The sequence below is a fragment of the Doryrhamphus excisus genome, chromosome 6, assembly GCF_030265055.1.
Source record: "Doryrhamphus excisus isolate RoL2022-K1 chromosome 6, RoL_Dexc_1.0, whole genome shotgun sequence".
In the NCBI taxonomy this organism is placed as follows: domain Eukaryota; kingdom Metazoa; phylum Chordata; class Actinopteri; order Syngnathiformes; family Syngnathidae; genus Doryrhamphus; species Doryrhamphus excisus.
In genome coordinates this window covers 18,529,324-18,548,168 of record NC_080471.1, presented here as the reverse complement: position 1 = coordinate 18,548,168, position 18,845 = coordinate 18,529,324, and the positions used below count along the sequence as shown (strand labels likewise).

Genomic DNA, 18,845 nt, shown 5'->3' with positions numbered 1-18,845 from the left:
AAAGGAGTAACCCAGGGGTAATTAAAAACGCAATACGAGCGTTTTTTGAAAGGGTAATTGATGTTTACATATTCCGGTGATGATAGGGTTATTTGACTGCATTTAAACAAAGCCAGTTTTTCCCAACCTTTTATGTGCCGTGTACCCCTTATACTATGCTAAACACTTGTGATTACTTTTATGAGGTGGCATATTGTGAATAAAATGAAAGCAAACACCAAGTTGTAAGCAGTGAGATTGTATTATTTGTGTTACACTAATACATTCGTTCCTTCATGTACATATTGATACATTCTTGTACTCTCTGGTAAAGGTTATGATCTTTTGTACTGCATTTTAAAATGTAGTGGTGTCTTTGGCCATCAGCATCTCCACCATACACACATGTTTAGTGATTTTATACAGTGTGACACATAACTTCTTTTAAATACTGTAATAGAATATGATGGATCCTCAGTCAATAACACTTTGTGATAACATGCATATACTATAAGAGTAATATGGCCTTTCCAATCCAGTCCTTGAGTAATCCATAGTATTTACAGTAGAAGTACATAGACACTATAAAAATGACTAACTAAAATATAAATGCACTTATTTATCTCTTCATAAGAAAATAAAAGTGACCATAAAGCTAGTTCTCTTCCAAACCCACGTATAGCACTACAGACCCAGTATTCACATTGTAAGGCCATTATGAGTAATGTAATTCAACATTAAACCTGAAAAATGAGAACCGGATGTTCTTTACAGCATTGCAACAAAATAATATTCAAATGATAGAAAAATAAAAATTTCCTCATCATTAATCAGTGCAGCGTCTTATCATATGTAGGAAGGCGTTTCCTGTCCGGTGAGCAGTCTGAACATCACAGCAGGCATCGTCTTCATCTTGATCTGGGACGCATTTAGACAATAATATATTCATTTGTATGTTTGCATCACTTTAATACAGGTATTCATTAAGTCAACAGAAAGTATTTTAGAGATTTATAACAAGAGAACATGAGAAGATGCACAAAAATGACAACAAGTCATACATCCTTCATTTTCTATGCCGCTTGTTCTCACTCGGGTCAACGACATATTTCAAATAAAGGCTGCACGGTGGTCGAGTGGTTAGCATGTAGACCACACACAGTCAGGAGATGGGGAAGACCTGGGTTCGATTCTTTGTGTGGAGTTTGCATGTTCTCCCCGTGCATGCGTGGGTTTTCTCCGGGTACTCCGGTTTCCTCCCACATTCCAAAAACATGCTAGGTTAATTGGCGACTCCAAATTGTCCATAGGTATGAATGTGAGTGTGAATGGTTGTTTGTCTATATGTGCCCTGTGATTGGCTATAATAATAACTTTTTACATTCTGTCTGTCTGAGTTACAATAAAGCCATCATAAAAAATGTGTACTGATCAAATAATACATTTTCCCCATATATATATATATTTTTTTTAGGCTGCATGGCAGGCCGAGTGGTTAGCGTGCAGGCCACACAGCTATGTGGAGTTTGCATGTTCTCGCCGTGCACGCATGGGTTTTCTTCGGGTATTCCGGTTTCCTCCCACATTCCAAAAACATGCTAGGTTAATTGGCGACTCCAAATTGTCCATAGGTATGAATGTGATTGTGAATGGTTGTTTGTCTATATCTTCCCTGTGATTGGCTGGCAACCAGTCCAGGGTTTACCCTGCCTCTCCCCGAAGACACCTGGGATAGGCTCCAGTATACCCTTTTGAGGATAAGCGGCATAGAAAATGGATTGGCTAAACACTACAGCTTAATTCTACAATCTTATATCTTATCTTAGTGTAAAGGCAGAAAACAGGGAGGGGACACAGTTCTTGGACATTGAAACTGATGACAATTTCTTACCTCGCCCACAGACACGGACAATGTTTGTACGATCTTCTCATGCGCCATGGCAACCACACTTTGACCGTTTATCTCGATGATTCTATGTCCAACGCGAACGCCGCCTCTCTCAGCAATGCCCCCTCGCATCAGGCTGCAGATCTAAAATTGAAAGCGCTCCAACTCAGTAAAAATACATTGAATATTAAATTCATTTGACACTCACGATGCCATTTTGAACACTGAAACCAAGCTGGAATTTAAGATCAGGCCGTTTGATGAGGACGGTGGTGACAGGAGGGCAGCTCACGATACTTAGCTTCACTTTTAGCTGATTCTTCAGTCCCTGGAAGACAGTGAACATGGCATAGGGGTATTAGGTTTAAATTTGGCTGAAAATTCTTACAGTAACTGGTAAAGTCATTAAAATCAGTCAATTAATTGATTAATTTATTGATTAATTGATCAGTCAATTAATTGATGGTAAGTTGTGTGGACTAGTGTCTTGAAGCAGCTGGGAACCAGGGTTCAATTCCACCCTCGGCCATCTCTGTGTGGAGTTTGCATGTTCTCCCCGTGCATGCGTGGGTTTTCTCCGGGTACTCCGGTTTCCTCCCACATTCCAAAAACATGCTAGGTTAATTGGCGACTCCAAATTGTCCATAGGTATGAATGTGAGTGTGAATGGTTGTTTGTCTATATGTGCCCTGTGATTGGCTGGCGACCAGTCCAGTGTGTACCCCGCCTCTCGCCCAAATACAGCTGGAATAGGCTCCAGCACCCCCCACGACCCTCGTGAGGAAAAAGCGGTAGAAAATGAATGAATGAATGGTTTCAGTTTGAGTCAGACTTTCTAGAATGCATGAATGACGCTAACCAAGGTTGTACCATAATAGAAGGTCAGCTGTGTGAACCACTACACTCAACATACATAGGAGTATTGTACCTTGATGATACCCTGACAGGTGGCCAGAGGCAGCCCGACTAGGCTGGTGTTGTTGATGGACATAATCTGATCACCGACGCTGAGTTTTCCAGAGCGAGCCGCCGGACCGCTGTTCATCATCCCGGCAAGGATGACAGTGGGCAGAATGGAGCCCCACCCGGACTCAACAATCACCACCCCCAGGTTCTCTCCTTTCTGCTTCTCCACGCACAGCTACGACACACAAGATGTATTTACATACTTCAGCACATTGAGGTGTGACTCTTCACGAGCGTCTCCTTCAGCACACCTCTTTACAGTTGTCCGAGTTTGAGAAATGGACGAGGTCGTCGTGGTACATTTCCTGGGAGTTGATGATGTCGCTGTATTGTTTCTGGCTTAAGTCTGTGGGATTGATGCCGTTGGCTCGCAGGAACTCTCTGTAGGCCACGCTGAACGCCTGACCGATGGACTGTGCGATGAGCTGGGCCTGTGAGAAGGAGCAAAAACAACGACTCAGCAAAAAGGATATCACAGTAACTAAAACTGAAAAAAAACTATAGGGACAGGAAGTCAAAATGAAAGAACTCAAGGCACAAGGCTCAACCCAAGGTGTTTGAGTCCATCCCGAAGGTTTCAGAAGGAACTTAGAGGTGTCTCCATTGAGTGCCAGACTTACATCTTCTGACTCAAAGACGTAGCAGATCATCCCACATTGACTACTCCCTTCAACGCTTGAGTCCGGAGATTCCGAGAAATCCTCCGGTGATGACGCTTGAGACAAGCGTCTGCGTGCCATCAAAACCACAATGCTACCTATGTCGGCGATATAGGAAATGGTACGCAAGGTGCTGTCCATCATTGTCTCCTGAATGGACATAAAGAATGAATGTTTAAGCATTTTTACCTAAACATGACACGGATACTGTCAATCTCACCTGTGTGTCGGCATTGAGTACTTTGACGGCTTTAGTGGAGATAAACAGATCCACTTCTGTCATAATTTGGGATTCTTCATCCTGGCTCTTTTTACGTGAATAAAAAAAATGAGAGTCAAGTTTGTGAGAGACAAATAAAACACCGCCATCATGTGGTAAAGACACAAAAACGCAGCTTTTCTGTGAAATTATTGTACTCTAATTGTACTCCGCAACCCCAGGTACAATAATTTGTTCAGCTAAGTATACCCTAACCAGAGAAAAGTATATTTTTAGTTTTAAAAAAATATGATCCAGCATCAGTATGAAAAACAATTTTCTTATAGTATTTGAAAACAAAAAAACATAAAAAAATTTAAAAATTAAATAAAAAAAAATTAAAACTAAAAAAATTAAAAACAAATACTTTAATTAGAAACATAATATGCACATAAAATAATAATACTTAATATAGTAAATAATAAATTATAATAAATAATAAAAAGTTATAATAATAACTTTTTACATTCTGTCTGTCTGAGTAACAATAAAGCCATCATAAAAAGCCATCATGTGTACGGATCAAATAATACATGTATTTATTTTTTTTAGGCTGCATGGCGGGCCGAGTGGTTCGCGTGCAGGCCACACAGCTAGGAGACCCGAGTTCAATTCCACCTTCAGCCATCTCTGTGTGGAGTTTGCATGTTCTCCCCGTGCATGCGTGAGTTTTCTCTGGGTACTCCGGGTACTCCCACATTCCAAAAACATGCTAGGTTAATTGGTGACTCCAAATTGTCCATAGGTATGAATGTGAGTGTGAATGGTTGTTTGTCTATATGTGCTCTGTGATTGGCTGGCAACCAGTCCAGGGTGTACCCCGCCTCTCGCCGAAAGACAGCTGGGATAGGCTCCAGCACCCCCGCAGTCCTTGTGAGGATAAGCGGTAGAAAATGAATGAATGAATAAACATGTTTTTTTAGAGTGCCTTCTAGCAGGGGCGCCTTATGGGTAAAAGTAAACAAAAATAAAGATGTGGTGACACTAACTTCCCAGGGGACGCCCCATTGATGGGTTGGGGGATTTGAATTTCATGGGGCACCCCTGTTGTCAAGTACTAGAGCCACAGCTCGAAATGAAAGCTTTGCTATCCCCCCAAAGATGTCACTTACCTTAATACGGCTAACGGCTTCATGGGCTTGTGACATGCGGACAGTCTTTGATGGATTCTTATCAGACAGCACCTGAGTGCAACCAAGGTAGTTTGCAGCAAAGATGATCCCATCGATAAGATCTTCTGGCTCACATGGACCTGGGACTTGGTGATACAGGAGATAAGGTTATACTGTAAGACTTTAACAAGTCTAAAGTTTGACTTGGGGAAATTGGGAGTGATTATTCTGAAAGACTTACCGTCTTCAAAACTGGGGAAGGAAGCTGATTCTTGTGTCTTCTTGAAAGGAGATGTTATTGTTAGATTCCGAAGCAACTTGTTGATGCCAGTCATACACACAGTATTACATCATTGACACCAGGGATATTCAACCATTCACCACCCTAATATTTCCTGTAAAGTCATATATCCTAGGTTCTCAAAGTGGTGTATGCACAACCCGAGGTTGTACATGAATAAAAATGAACAATTAGCACCTGACACTCACAATTACGAGTGTGCCTGAACGCCTCATGGTGCAGGGAGAACAGAGCAGAAAGGAGACAGAGCGTGAAGTTCATTGCTTTGTGTGTATAAATATTATTTTGAGTGTTTAATTGTGATTTATACTGGTGTTCCAATCCCTGCATGGCAGAGTGGGCACTGTGAATGGGCATGCCCCCTAAAATGTGACTTTATCATTGGTTGGTTGGTTGTATTTTTATACATACAACCAAAATCTTTTCCCTAATTTTCCAAAAGATAGAGACAGCTTTTACAACAGGATCTGAAGGCATCATATATTAATGTAATTTTTTTGTTGTTACAATTCATATTAGAGCTAAAAACCTGAATAGTTGGATGTGTCCAATTTACTACAGTACTGTGCAAACATCATTAGATTTGATATAATCACCACAAAGAACAGGGGATACAAATTCATTAGATGCTTATGTGTCCCCAGCATGCTTTGCGGCACTTGTTTTGTAAAACATTGCTAAAGTTATGAGTCTAGATTTAACAAAGTTGTGATTTATTATCATCTAGTAGTAGTTGCCCCTGTGTATGGGTTATCAACCTGCAGTGCGTGACATTGCTGTGTGATGATTACAGTGTCATTTCTTTAATTAATAATAATATATGAAACATAAATAACATTAGATAACATTAATAATAGGGGGCTGCACGGAGGTCGAGTGGTTAGCACGCAGACCTCACGGCTAGGAGACCAGGGTTCAAGATGTTTTCTCCGGGTACTCCCACATTCCAAAAACATGCTAGATTAATTAGCGATTCCAAATTGTCCATAGGTATGAATGTGAGTGTGAATGGTTGTTTGTCTATATGTGCCCTGTGATTGGCTGGCGATCAGTCCAGGGTGTACCGCGCCTCTCGCCTAAAGACAGCTGGGTAGGCTCCAGCACCCCCCGCGACCCTCGTGAGGAAAAAGTGGTTGAAAATGAATGAATGAATGAATGAATGAATGAATGAATGAACATTAATAATAATATTACATTATATACAGAAAGAACTGATGCCATAGTGATTGAAATGGTGAAAATAAGTTCCTGTATCTGTGTATCTAATTATGGGTATATACTGCATCATTAAATGTGGTACCTTACTATGGGACATATACAATAAACAGTTCTTCACCTTGGGGGAGCCACTCTCCTCATCTGGAAGGACATTTGGACTCATTGGCCGCCTTGGCTGCTCTGGTACTTCCACTTGCATCACGGCTGTGCTTGGCTTCTCGTCCTGTTGTACACAAACACCAAACTATGTTAGTGTGGTACAATGTCACAAAAGCAAGTGTAACACCCATATATCTGCAACCATTTTACGACAGTGGATATTTTTTTCATGCACACCATGTTCAGGAACATGTGCTTACATTCACACTGTTTTTATTAGTCTCATTAATATTATAGTCTTCATAGTCTTGTTCAAGGTAACAAATTCAATGTGATTGTCTTGACTGACTGGTCGCCAGCCAATCACAGGGCACATATAGACAAACAACCATTCACACTCACATTCATACCTATGGACAATTTGGAGTCGCCAATTAACCTAGCAGGGCGGCACGGCGGTCGAGTGGTTAGCGCGCAGACCTCACAGCTAGGAGACCAGGGTTCAATTCCACCCTCGGCCATCTCTGTGCGGAGTTTGCATGTTCTCCCCGTGTATGCGTGGGTTTTCTCTGGGTACTCCGGTTTCCTCCCACATTAAATTAGTTAATTGGTGACTCCAAATTGTCCATAGGTATGAATGTGAGTGTGAATGGTTGTTTGTCTATATGTGCCCTGTGATTGGCTGGCGACCAGTCCAGGGTGTACCCCGCCTCTCGCCCAATGACAGCTGGGATAGGCTCCAGCGACCCTCGTGAGGAAAAAGCGGTAGAAAATGAATGAATGAATGTCTTCAAATCACAGTGGTTGAAGATGGGAATCAAACAATACAAACCTGCTGGAGCGTCTGTGGCTGGGTCTGGCTCTCTTCAAGAGGCCTGGTCTCTTGCTCCGGTGCATGACGAAGAGGCAGAGACGGTTTGATGACCCTCGGCTCGCTGTCCTGGTTATTAGTGGAGACACTGGGTCTTGTAACAGGAGGGGTCTCTGTCTTGGGGCTGTTAATAGGCGTCTCGCCATGGGAATGACGAGGAGGTGGATGTTGCTTACTGGAGTTAGATTTCGCTTTTGTCCGCATGGGAGCTTTTTTGTTTTCCTTACATGATGTTTTTACTCGATTATCATTTTTAACGGTCGTGCAACCTTTGATTCCGACATCCTGTCCGGCGGTCCTCCTCCCTCGTCCTTTCCCCTGCCTGTCCTCCTTGTTTCTTGTAACTCCTCTGTCATTTTCTCTTTCCCTTTCGTCAAACCCTTTTCTAATTCTATCATCATCCTGATTATGGCCAAGCTGTCTTGGGATGTTGTTGTCTAAACTGTCGTCCTCTAAATCTTCTATGAATCTGGCCCCATCCAGCACTTCTTCAATCTCATCTCCATCACAAAAGAAGAATCTATTCTCCAGGCCCTTTCCCACTTCTTCTCCCTCCGCTGCTTCCCTTCTAATAGCGGTACAACGTGATGGAAGCGGGCGGCCCGATTTATGAGGTTTAGTTTCTGATTGTGATCCATCGCATCTCTCTGTGCTTTGATGAGGCGTGGCACTGCCGCTTTCATCGACGATTTTTCCTCCTGCATGTTTTAGGTACGCTACATCTTCAGGGCAGTACTGTTTGTAGTACCTCGTGTCCGTGACGCCCCCCCTGTTTAAATGCAACACCTCGTCATAGTCCTGCTCTACATCAGAGCCCACGTTGTCGTACTCAGAGCATGTATCCTCCATGTCTTCACCACGGAAAAAGGAGCGATTGGCAGCAGTCAACTGGTCGTTGTTATCATCCTTTATGGTACAGAACGATTGTGCGGACACCTCCTTCACCAAATCTATGTGAGTTTCTTGACTGGGTTTAGTAGGTCCTGGACCAGCACATAGCTGAGGATTGGATGCTGCGAGGTTGGAAATGGGTGCTGCTGGTTTATTGCCATGAGCCATTACTGGCTCAGTGAGCCAAATGCTTTCAACCCTGTGAAAAGGAAAAATGAACAATCATGGGTCTGGGACTTTTGCATTAATCTGCTTGTATAATTCCACTTGTTAACATGAAAAAATAGTCTACTCATGTGCACCTATCCCAGTTTTAAATGTGTTTTACTAACACACACAAGCCAATTGAATGAAACCCAATATGAAAACTATTGTGATAATAAAGCTCAGTTTTGATTGACATTGTGTGAAAATCGTACATCATTTTGTAATAGTAATGGTTTTATTTCATTTGAACATGCATCAGATTACAATTGAATGCATCACATAATCAGTTCACAGTTCCACATGTCCAAAAGGAGTAGGAAGAAGCAAAGCTTATTAAATCCTACCCCTCCATCTGGTACTTTTACAATCAGTAACTGTTACATTTGTTCACTTCCTGCTTTCCTAATATAGTTTAAGTTTTTTTTTTTTTTTTATCACGTACCAAAGACTACGAGGTGATATGACCGTCCAATGACATAATGGGTACCATAGTAAGTGTCAATATAGTGATATATATAGCACATCATGACTGGTTCAAGACTCTTCATCCTTGTATTTAGCAAACATCAACTGCTTGTATTGTTTCTTGAATTGGCTCATCGTTGTGCATTGTTTGAGGGTCTGACTCAATCCATTCCATAGTTTGATTCCACATACTGAAATGCTATGGCTTTTTAACGTAGTCCTAGCATATAAGTGTTTCAAATGTACTTCTTCCCTGAGATCATATTTCTCCTCTCTTGTAGAGAGTATTGGATTACATTTTTAGATAATTGGTTATTTTTAGCCTTATGCATTATTTTACCTGTTTGAAGATTACAACTATATCAGCAAGTTGAAGTATTTGTGATTTTAGAAATAAGGAGTTAGTATGTTCTCTGTAGACGGCATTATGAATTATCCTTACTGACCTTTTTTGCAGTACATTTAGCGAATGAAGATTGCTTTTATAGTTATTAGCCCATATTTCCACACAATAAGTAAGATATGGTAGAACCAGAGAGCAATAAAGAGTGTGGAGTGATTTCTGATTGAGAACAAATTTTGTTTTGTTCAATATTGAAATATTTCTGGCCACCTTATGTTGAATATTTGTAATATGAGGTTTCCAGCTCATATTTTCATCTATTGCGATCTCCAGAAATGTATTTTCCTTCACCCTTTCAATGTTTACACCGTCTATTTGTATTTGCATGATTTTAGTTTTACTTAGGTTTTGATGTCATTTTCCATGTGTTAGTGTTAGTGTTATTAATAACATGCCGTATTCAGCTATACACGACAGTTATACCATATTAGCTCTTCATGAAACAGTGCATTACTGTATAACCTTTTGAAAATCTGACATTTGGATGCAGCTCTTCAGTGGATCTTATTAAAAACTGTGCAAGTGAATCATCATTGGCTATCAGTCAAATTACTATGGCAAAAGCAGCAAGGAAGCAATCTGTAATTGTGCCAAATTAAAACTGTTCATGTTCAAAAGTTAGTGGCTGCTACAAAGCCACAAATAGTCCCTTTAGATATAGGACATTTGCAAAGTTTGAGTTGAAAAATGTCTGCAATTTGTGTCGCCGCTTGTCACTGAGGTGTGATGGTGGGTCCCACAGCCAAACCAGTTGAACATCACTGCTGTACTTTAATACTAAATTGATCATCCTACCCTGAGAGGAATACTGTAATGTGTTAATTAGGAGGGTACTCATCTTGATAATATTGGCTTTATCACATGATCACAGTGTCCAGTAAATGATTTAGAATGAACAAATGTACCTATTGATCATTCATTCATCGAGATAATGGTATTGGGGGTGAGACCCTCCCATGTGTCCCTTGATCTCTCCATGGTGCTGAACTGCCAATTTAAAAACAAAAGACTCCATCTAAGTCTGCCCTGCCCTTGACGTCTTCTTGAGCTATTTCAAACGCAGGTTTACGACGAACTTTTGCCGCAGCTGCATTGTTGCTTGTTATATTTGCCGCATAATCTGACATACATTTAAATATAAACATTATAATGCGGATTGCATTAAGCAGACTCCCTTGCGTTTACCCTGGCAATCGGGTCTTTATTTCTAGCAGTGCAAAAACCACGCACATCGACCTTGATTTAAAGGCTGCACCATGCTGACACCCCACTGATGTGCTACCAGATGAGCACGTCCAGCTTTGTCTTTCATCAAACCAGCACGGGCCTACATCCAAATACGATATATCCAATTGTAAACATGCAATATTCTTCATTACACTTACCGACATTGGTACTGTCGTCTGGCCTCCCTTCTTTAGTAGATGCGTGTGCTTCTGATCAGTTTCTTCTCCCGAATGTTTTTTTTTTTAATGAAAGCCGCACAGCAGCCCAGGAACCTGTGTAAGAGAATGGCGGCAGCGTCACGTGACCACAGCTCTGGTTCTCCTAGTTCGCTATGCTTTTAATAAAGACAATTAAGTACATAAATAGTCACATGTAATATAACGTTACAACGAAACAAAATATCATTTGATATTTCAGTATATATCATACTCAAACAGGTGACTAATTTTTGACGTGTATGCACTGAATAACGGACAAAGTATTATTTTCTGTGATCAAGTCTAAAAATAATATTGACATGTACTTGAGTAGCTGACTGTTCCGGGTGACTGTGAATGCACCAGGGTTGGGGGGCGTGTTGTTGTTATTGAGGAAGCACTGTTGAGTTGCTGGCTGTGGTTTTAGCAACGTGGTTACAGCCGACAGTAGCCATTATTGTTAAATTAAATTAAAATAAGCATTAAAATGCTTGTTATCGACCACAGTCGTGTCATTTCCATAGCGTCGACAATGACGCTACAATATTGTTAAAGTATCTCACTAACATTTTAAATGTTACTGCACACAAGGGAGGTGAAGCACATCGATGCTTTTGGAATCGATAGCTCAGGCCTGAAGTGCTATCTTTGCTCTGTTAGTCTAGTCTGACGGGGGGTGTTTATGCAGCACTTCCGCTATAATGGGCGTACATGATTTGACTCCTCTACCCACGTCTGTTCATGTTGCTGCTTTTATTTTGTACATTATTCAAATGACTATTGGATGTTCACATGGATGGCACTTTTTTTGCCCATTTCAGACACATTTTTGAGTCTTTTACGGCTAAATTAGCATGTACGCTAACTTAAAATGTGCGAGCTAGCAACCGGAAATACTCCAAAATCATTTTCACCGACATTGTACGTTGGTGAAAGCTGAAAGAATGGCTGAAAGAAGCGACAAACATAAACTAAGGAGGAGTTTGTCGTCAAAGACCAAGAAGAAAGGTGGCGCCAATGCAGTCAACACGACTCCCATCACGTCGTTCTTCAGCAACACTCTGCCTCAAAAACTCCCCTGCCCTCTTTGCGGTCAGACAGTACCCAGATTTGGGATCAATGAACACATTGATTTGCAGTGCAAGAACTTTGAGAGAGGAGATAGCGCCACATCAGCAAGTAATATTGTTGTGTCACCCTCTGAGCTGGACTTGGACCGAGAACAGAACCAAGAAACCAAAGAGACAAAAACAAGCCCTTATTTCGAAACGAGAATCTCGTCCAATGTGTCCCCGGAGATAAGCAGCAAGATTGTAGTTGGAACAGTAGATCTTGGACGGTTGTCATCCAAGTTATCTAGACAATTCCAAAAGAGAAATGACAATGAACATTCATATCCAGATCAGACTGAAGACTCAGTGGGTGATATTAGCAACTCACAGAAAGAAAATCTAACCATTCAACATTCAGAAAGCAATGAGGACTCAGTCAGCACCGTCGAGCTGACAACAACCAATGCTGAGACCTGCACAACAACGGAAGAAAGTTTAGCAAAAGCCCCTAAACTAGACCTACTTTCCTCCTCTTCCACGCCAGCTAAGAGAAAAACACCTGAGAGTCAGAAGGTGCTGAGCTTAAGAAAGAAACCCAAACATGATGCGGCCATCTTGACAGAAACCTTGTTTGGTCAAAATCCACAGACGAGAGATTCTGCCCAACGAAAAACCAAAGAGGCCCCTGCACCTGATTGTGACTCCATTTCGAACACAGACACATCTTCTCAAATTAGCAGAAATGTACATGTCAGTGTGGCTGAGAAAACCAACAATGTCCCGACAGCTGACACTTCACCCACACAAAGACTGCCCTATTACCTTCGAAATTTCCAAACTGTCCTACAGGCTGTGTTGGACAATGAAGACGACAGAGCTTTGTTCAACCAGGAGGACATGACTCCTGTGCAAGCCTTCGAGAAGCTATCAGGTATGCCCGAATATTAATAATAACCAAAGTGAGAAAGCATTTTATTACTGTATATCTTCTCAAGAGACAATACTATGGACAAGTGTGTTGCTACCTATATTGACAGTAATGGCTGTGTGTTGACGTTCATTCATTCATTTTCTACCACTTATCCTCACAAGGGTCGTGGGGGTGCTGGAGCCTAGCCCAGCTGTCTTTGTGCGAGAGGCGGGGTACATGCTGGAGTGGTGGCCAGCCAATCACAGGGCACATATAGACAAACAACCATTCACACTCACATTCATACCTATGGACAATTTGGAGTTGCCAATTAACCTAGCATGTTTTTGGAATGTGGGAGGAAACCGGAGTACCCGGAGAGAGAACGGGGAGAACATGCAAACTCTACACAGAGATGGCCGAGGGTGGAATCGAACTTGCGTCTCCGTGTTGACGTTCAGTGGATAGCAAATCTATACTGACGTACAAACTGTAAGTTACATCCAAATTTAGTTTCTATAGTATTGTCCTTTGTGAAGATATACAGTAAGAAAATAGTTGCTGAAATGTGATGCAATGAGGTGTGTGCACTTTTGTGAGATGCTGCGCATTATATTAATTTTTCTTCCCCTTTTACAGTCATGGGACAGAAGTTGTATGTGAGACTCTTTCAACGGAAATTGAAGTGGCTTCAAGTGGATAAACTGGATTATGAAGAAATATGCAGTGATTTGGGGCCTGTTGCTCAGGAACTGGTGCAAGGTGGTTTTCTACAGTCAGGTATTTACTGTTATTCATAATATGATCTGGATTATGTTTCACTATAATTATGTAGAAATCATGGGAAAATGTCTTTAGATACCCGTCTAATCAAAGCAATGTCCATACAATAAAGCCTTAAAGACAATTACAGTACATGCATCCACCTTTGTGGAAGATTGTAATCGCTTATCAAAAGTTCATGCCACACTGTTTCTCTCACCATTCAAAGAGAAGGACCTTCACGAAGTAGGAGAAGTTCTGGATCTCTTGCCAGCCCCTGATCTCAAATCTCTGGCAAAGACTTTTCATTTGGGCAATTCTTGCACCCAAAAACAACAGCTGGTGGACGCGCTTCTCCGTCTGAGCAAGCAGAAGTCACTCTTCTCTCTGAGCCAGGTTGAAAACAACATCGGCGCCGTCATCTTGAAAAGGTGAGATGACTTAACATAGTTTTGCATTGCAAAATAATCATGTAATCTTTCTGCTCTCAAAGGGCAAAACAACTTGCGGGCTCCTGCGTGCGCTTGTGTCGTGGTCCCCGGGCTGTCTTTTCCCGCATCCTTTTACTCTTCTCTCTGACGGACTCTATGGATGAAGAAGAGATGGCAGCAGGTGGACAAAACCAGCTTTATACCATCTTGCTTGTCAACTCAGGACGTCTGGCCTTCCCAGATTACACAGTGCAGCGCACGGCAAAGGTGTTTCGAGACAGAGACGACCTTATCAGGTGACTTGGTGACCATTTTGTATGTTTTAAAGTAGTTTAAAGTGATTGTTACAGCTGTGCAAATCTCTTTGTCAGATATGAAGCATCCATGCGAGCCTTGCAGGAAGTGACTCTGGCTATGCAGGCAGGTCACTGGGAAGAGGCCCTGGGCCTTTATACTGCTGCCAAGAATGACTGGCAGGACCTTAAGGGGAGTCATGATCTCAGGTTAGAACCTTTTTACAATGTTAGGTATTAGGGGTGGAAAATCTTGATGTACTGTAATTGGCTCATGAGACAGCGCCCTCTGCTGGATTTCTTTTTAAAGCAACGGAAAGAAATCCATGAATATGTGGGGTTGTAAATGCCAAACCGCTAATAAGGGTGTTTTACTGCAATTATATTTAATACAAGAGCTGTATAAACATAATGAAGTTCTATTGTCATATTGTATGTATGTAACATTACGTTTATTATTGTAGTTGGAATGGAATGGCCTTTATTGTCATTATACAAGATGTACAATGAAATTGGAGAGCTTCTCCTTTCAGTGCAGTAGTCAAGTTTAAAAAACAAAAAAAGTATATAAAGTAGAGTAAAAAAGATAATTGAACAATATATATACAAGATATATACACGATATCCAAAATATACACATAGTATTGCACAGGAGCATAAGCAGGAGCAGATATATTAATTTTAGTGCAATGATCAATGGGTCATAGTGCAAATAATGACTGGTGTATACAGATGAGTAAAGTCACATATGAGTGTATTGTAATGGGTTGTTAAATAAATAAATAAATAAATATGATTGAGTTGTAGTTGTAGTTTACAGTGGTGTAGCAATGCAGTGTGTCATACTGAGAGCTGTTTTTTTCACTTTTCATAACCAAGATATCAGAAAGACTTATGATGCAGTGAATTCCTACAACACAAAATGCAAATAATAAACACATTTAATTCAGTGTCAATCAAAACAGAGCATTACTGTCTTTGGAAAGGCACATTTTTTAAAATATATCTCATGTACTGAATGTAATTGTATTATGTTTGTCATTTTGCTATATTGACATTACTGTGGTGTTTGCCAGTCACCAGGAGGAGCTGCCGGTGTTCCTGCGCAGCTTCACTACAGGATGGGCCTACACTCGCATATTATCAAGAGGAGTTGAGATCTTACAGAGGCTACGCCAATATGAGGTTTGAAGTTTGAGGTTTCATCTGGACTATTTTTTCTTAATTTATTTTTATTTTGGCTATTTTTTTTTTACATGACAGGAAGCAGTCAGTGAACTGCAATCTTTACTGCTGCAAGATGTTTACTGTCCTGACAGTCGAGGGCGCTGGTGGGACAGACTGGCACTCAACCTTCACCAACATCTCAAAAAACCTGAACAAGTCAGTTCCTGTAGCTGTTGTGTTCATTGTATGCCACTTTGTGTGATGATGCTTAGTTTAGATTGTCCTCTCTGATGCTCTGCAGGCGATCTGCGCAATGAGAGACGGGTTGTCTGACCCTCTCGTGCGGACGGGACATAAACTGTCCCTGCACCAGAGAGCTGTTAGGATGAGAGAGTCGGCCAGCTTTAAGAAGTACCGCCTACAGCTCAGAAATCTGCCCACTGTAGATGTCCAAGATGTCAGACATGTGGGTTTTTATATTTCTATACAAATCTGAATATAAATGAAAATCACCTTTGTCGGCAGGTGACTATTCGAGGACAGCTGTTTCCCCATGAAGGGGGCATGGGCAAATCTCGCTTTGTGATACCATCACATGGGGGCGATTGCACTGATGCCACTATAATTTGCTCTGTGGAAGACTTGTCATTAGCGCATTACCGACAGCAAGGCTTTGACCAAGGTAAGAGACTCAAAAGCAGCAGGACTGAGAGGATTTAACCTCCACCTTTGGACAATATAATATTGCTGAGTCAAAGTTGGTCATGATTCACCTGTGACTGCGCTAATCAATTAAAAATGTAGAGCTTAATTAACAAGTGTGTAATAACCGGAAAAAAATCTCTGTTTAATCATAACAGGGATCCATGGGGAGGGCTCGACATTCTCAACACTGTTTGCCCTTTTGTTGTGGGACATCATTTTTATGGATGGTATATCAGATGTTTTTCGAAATCTCTTCCAGGTATAACATTCCCAAATAACTACGGATTTTGAAGAATATGTGTACTACATCTCGACATGTATATCTTCGCTCTTTGTCCTAGACATGCCCGCTGGACCTTTACACTGACTGCTTTTATGAGAACCGAAAAGAGGTAGTCGATGCACGTGTGGAGCTACTGAGGGAAGCTTCGGTGGAAACTTTACACGCTATGTTGGAGGATGTCTGGACCTCCCAGGAGGGTAGAGTGTGTTCATGTGTCAACTGGGATCGTTTCACCTCTCTTGGTCAAGCACAGGTACTTTGTTTTCAGATATGCTGAAGCAAATACAGCAGTATACCTCGGTAATCAATTCATTCCAATAGGTCAAAATTGGAGGCAAATTTTCCCCATAGGAAATAATGTCAATCCAATTCATTTGTTCCAGACACCTAAAAATATGAACAAAAAATACTTTTTAGAGAGGATGAATAGTTTTACATGTTGGAAACATTCATTCATTCATTTTCTACCGCTTTTTCCTCACGAGAGTCACAGGGGTGCTGGAGCCTATCCCAGCTGTCTTGGGGCGAGAGGCGGGGTACACCCCGGACGGGTCGCCAGCCAATCACAGAGCACATATAGACAAACAACCATTCACACTCACATTCATACCTATGGACAATTTGGAGTCGCCAATTAACCTAGCATGTTTTTGGAATGTGGGAGGAAACCGGAGTACCCGGAGAAAACCCACGCATGCACGGGGAGATCATGCAAACTCCACACATGATGGCCGAGGGTGGAATTGAACCCTGGTCTCCTAGCTGTAAGGTCTGCGCGCTAACCACTTGACCGCCGTGCTGCCCATGTTGGAAACAATACAAAATAATTACAAATTATGGAAATTGGTGACTCTAAATTGTCCATCTGTATGAATGTGAGTGTGAATGGTTGTTTGTCTATATGTGCCCTGTGATTGGCTGGTGACCAGTCCAGGGTGTACCCCGCCTCTTGCCCGAAGACAGCTGGGATAGGCTCCAGCACGCCCGCGACCTTAATGAAAATGTAGGGAAAGGTAGAGGTACAGAAAATGGATGGATGGAAGGAAATTATTTTTTATATCAGCCACGCTGACGCCATCTTCACACTTTGCGATGAGTTTTTTCTTGAATGAATTTCTTGAATCCAAAAATATTTATCACATTCTTTATCAAATTGATGGCACTCACAACTTTCTTTGGCCCAATGACTGGTTATTTAGTAGTCACGCTCAATTAAAAATTCCCAGACAGTGAGTCAGAAACACATATTGTGCTTTGTTTGGGTACTTGATTCCACACAAAAATACATGGACTGGTTTGTGTAGCATTCACATGTGAGTTTGCCAAATTAATTTACCCTACAGGATACTGTTTGATATTTTGTGTGTTATCAAAGATGGCTGAATTAACAAGCAATATCAGCATACAACAGGCAAAAATATAACCGTTTGTTTTGCATAATATTGTACAATAGTCAAGGCTGTGTATGAGAACCAAGGGAAAATTTTAACATTCAAAACATTCCAAAAATGAGGTTTGACTGGATAGCAATGCAAGTTATGTCTAATTTGTCTTTGTTCTAAGGCATTTCTGTGTATGATAATCAAAGCCATTTATTTGCAGTCTCTTGTGACATGTATGGGTGGCGCCTTCTTAGCAGGAGTGATAGCACGCATGGCAAAAGACCTCAGACACTGTCGTGGAGGTCTGCCTGACCTCGTCGTATGGAACACATCCAATAACACTTACAAGGTGAGATCGCGCCACATCTGGTTGCAATGCAATGTTATGTAATGTAATAGAGCATTTGTCAAGACTTTGGTTGACATGTTGTTTTAGCTGGTGGAGGTCAAAGGTCCCAGTGACCGTCTGTCCCAGAAGCAGCAGATCTGGCTGGATGAGCTGCAAAAACTGGGTGCTGATGTAGAAGTGTGTCATGTGGTAGCCACTGGAGCCAGAGGATCCTGTCTTGAATAAAAAAATAAAATTCTGTTAATCTAGACCGGATGTTAAGTGTGCCTCCTTATCTCAGCCGCAGGGGATAAATTGCAGAGTGAAATTGGAGTCTAATGTGCTACCTTATGCCATTATTTATCTGCTTCCTACAAGAAGGAGCATCATAACTCAGAAGCATCACACGTATACCCAAGTATATATTGAATACTCAGTTTAATAAAATATTGAATCACTCTAATATAAAATGTATTGGTCCTTGAAGGGTGAAACATACAGTACATTACACCAATACATTATGAACACCTGCATAACAAGAGTTACTGATCAACCTCCACGTGCAATATTAAGGCTCTAAATGCAATATATTAAGTTCTATGTGAAGTATTTCTATAATGCCTCATATTAACTCACTAGCAAGATCTCAGTGTATAGACTGGTCATATATCTCATCTCGTTTCATATTATCTGCATGCTGTATTTGTATATAACTCTGGGTAAAACTGTTGATTTTGTTAATACTAGGGTTGTTTATATTGTTTATTTTTCTATATTGTGTATTTTGTAC

The 18,845-nt window shown here is 41.2% G+C and overlaps 2 protein-coding genes across 3 annotated transcripts; one reads left to right on the top strand and one right to left on the bottom strand.

Annotated features, from left to right (window-relative positions):
- Positions 1-217: 217 nt before the first annotated feature.
- On the bottom strand, positions 218-10,833 carry LOC131131363 (amyloid-beta A4 precursor protein-binding family A member 2-like). 2 transcript variants are annotated; one of them, XM_058076020.1, is made up of 12 exons: positions 10,704-10,833; positions 7,314-8,442; positions 6,501-6,605; positions 5,105-5,144; positions 4,864-5,009; positions 3,713-3,799; positions 3,454-3,642; positions 3,085-3,264; positions 2,796-3,008; positions 2,076-2,195; positions 1,871-2,011; positions 218-897 (listed from the first exon to the last, which is right to left on the bottom strand). In XM_058076020.1, exons 2-12 carry the CDS (start codon positions 8,409-8,411, stop codon positions 826-828), a joined length of 2,391 nt encoding a protein of 796 aa, XP_057932003.1. In that variant the 5' UTR covers positions 8,412-8,442; positions 10,704-10,833; the 3' UTR covers positions 218-825. The 2 variants fall into 2 exon arrangements, with proteins under 2 accessions (XP_057932003.1, XP_057932004.1); XM_058076021.1 differs by having other exon boundaries at positions 5,105-5,141.
- A 587-nt stretch (positions 10,834-11,420) lies between these two features.
- Positions 11,421-18,472, top strand: fan1 (FANCD2 and FANCI associated nuclease 1). Its single transcript, XM_058075985.1, has 13 exons — positions 11,421-12,725; positions 13,344-13,484; positions 13,696-13,897; positions 13,960-14,193; positions 14,269-14,400; positions 15,267-15,375; positions 15,454-15,573; positions 15,659-15,823; positions 15,883-16,039; positions 16,218-16,321; positions 16,404-16,598; positions 17,948-18,076; positions 18,164-18,472. Exons 1-13 carry the CDS (start codon positions 11,687-11,689, stop codon positions 18,299-18,301), a joined length of 2,865 nt encoding a protein of 954 aa, XP_057931968.1. The 5' UTR covers positions 11,421-11,686; the 3' UTR covers positions 18,302-18,472.
- Positions 18,473-18,845: the final 373 nt, after the last annotated feature.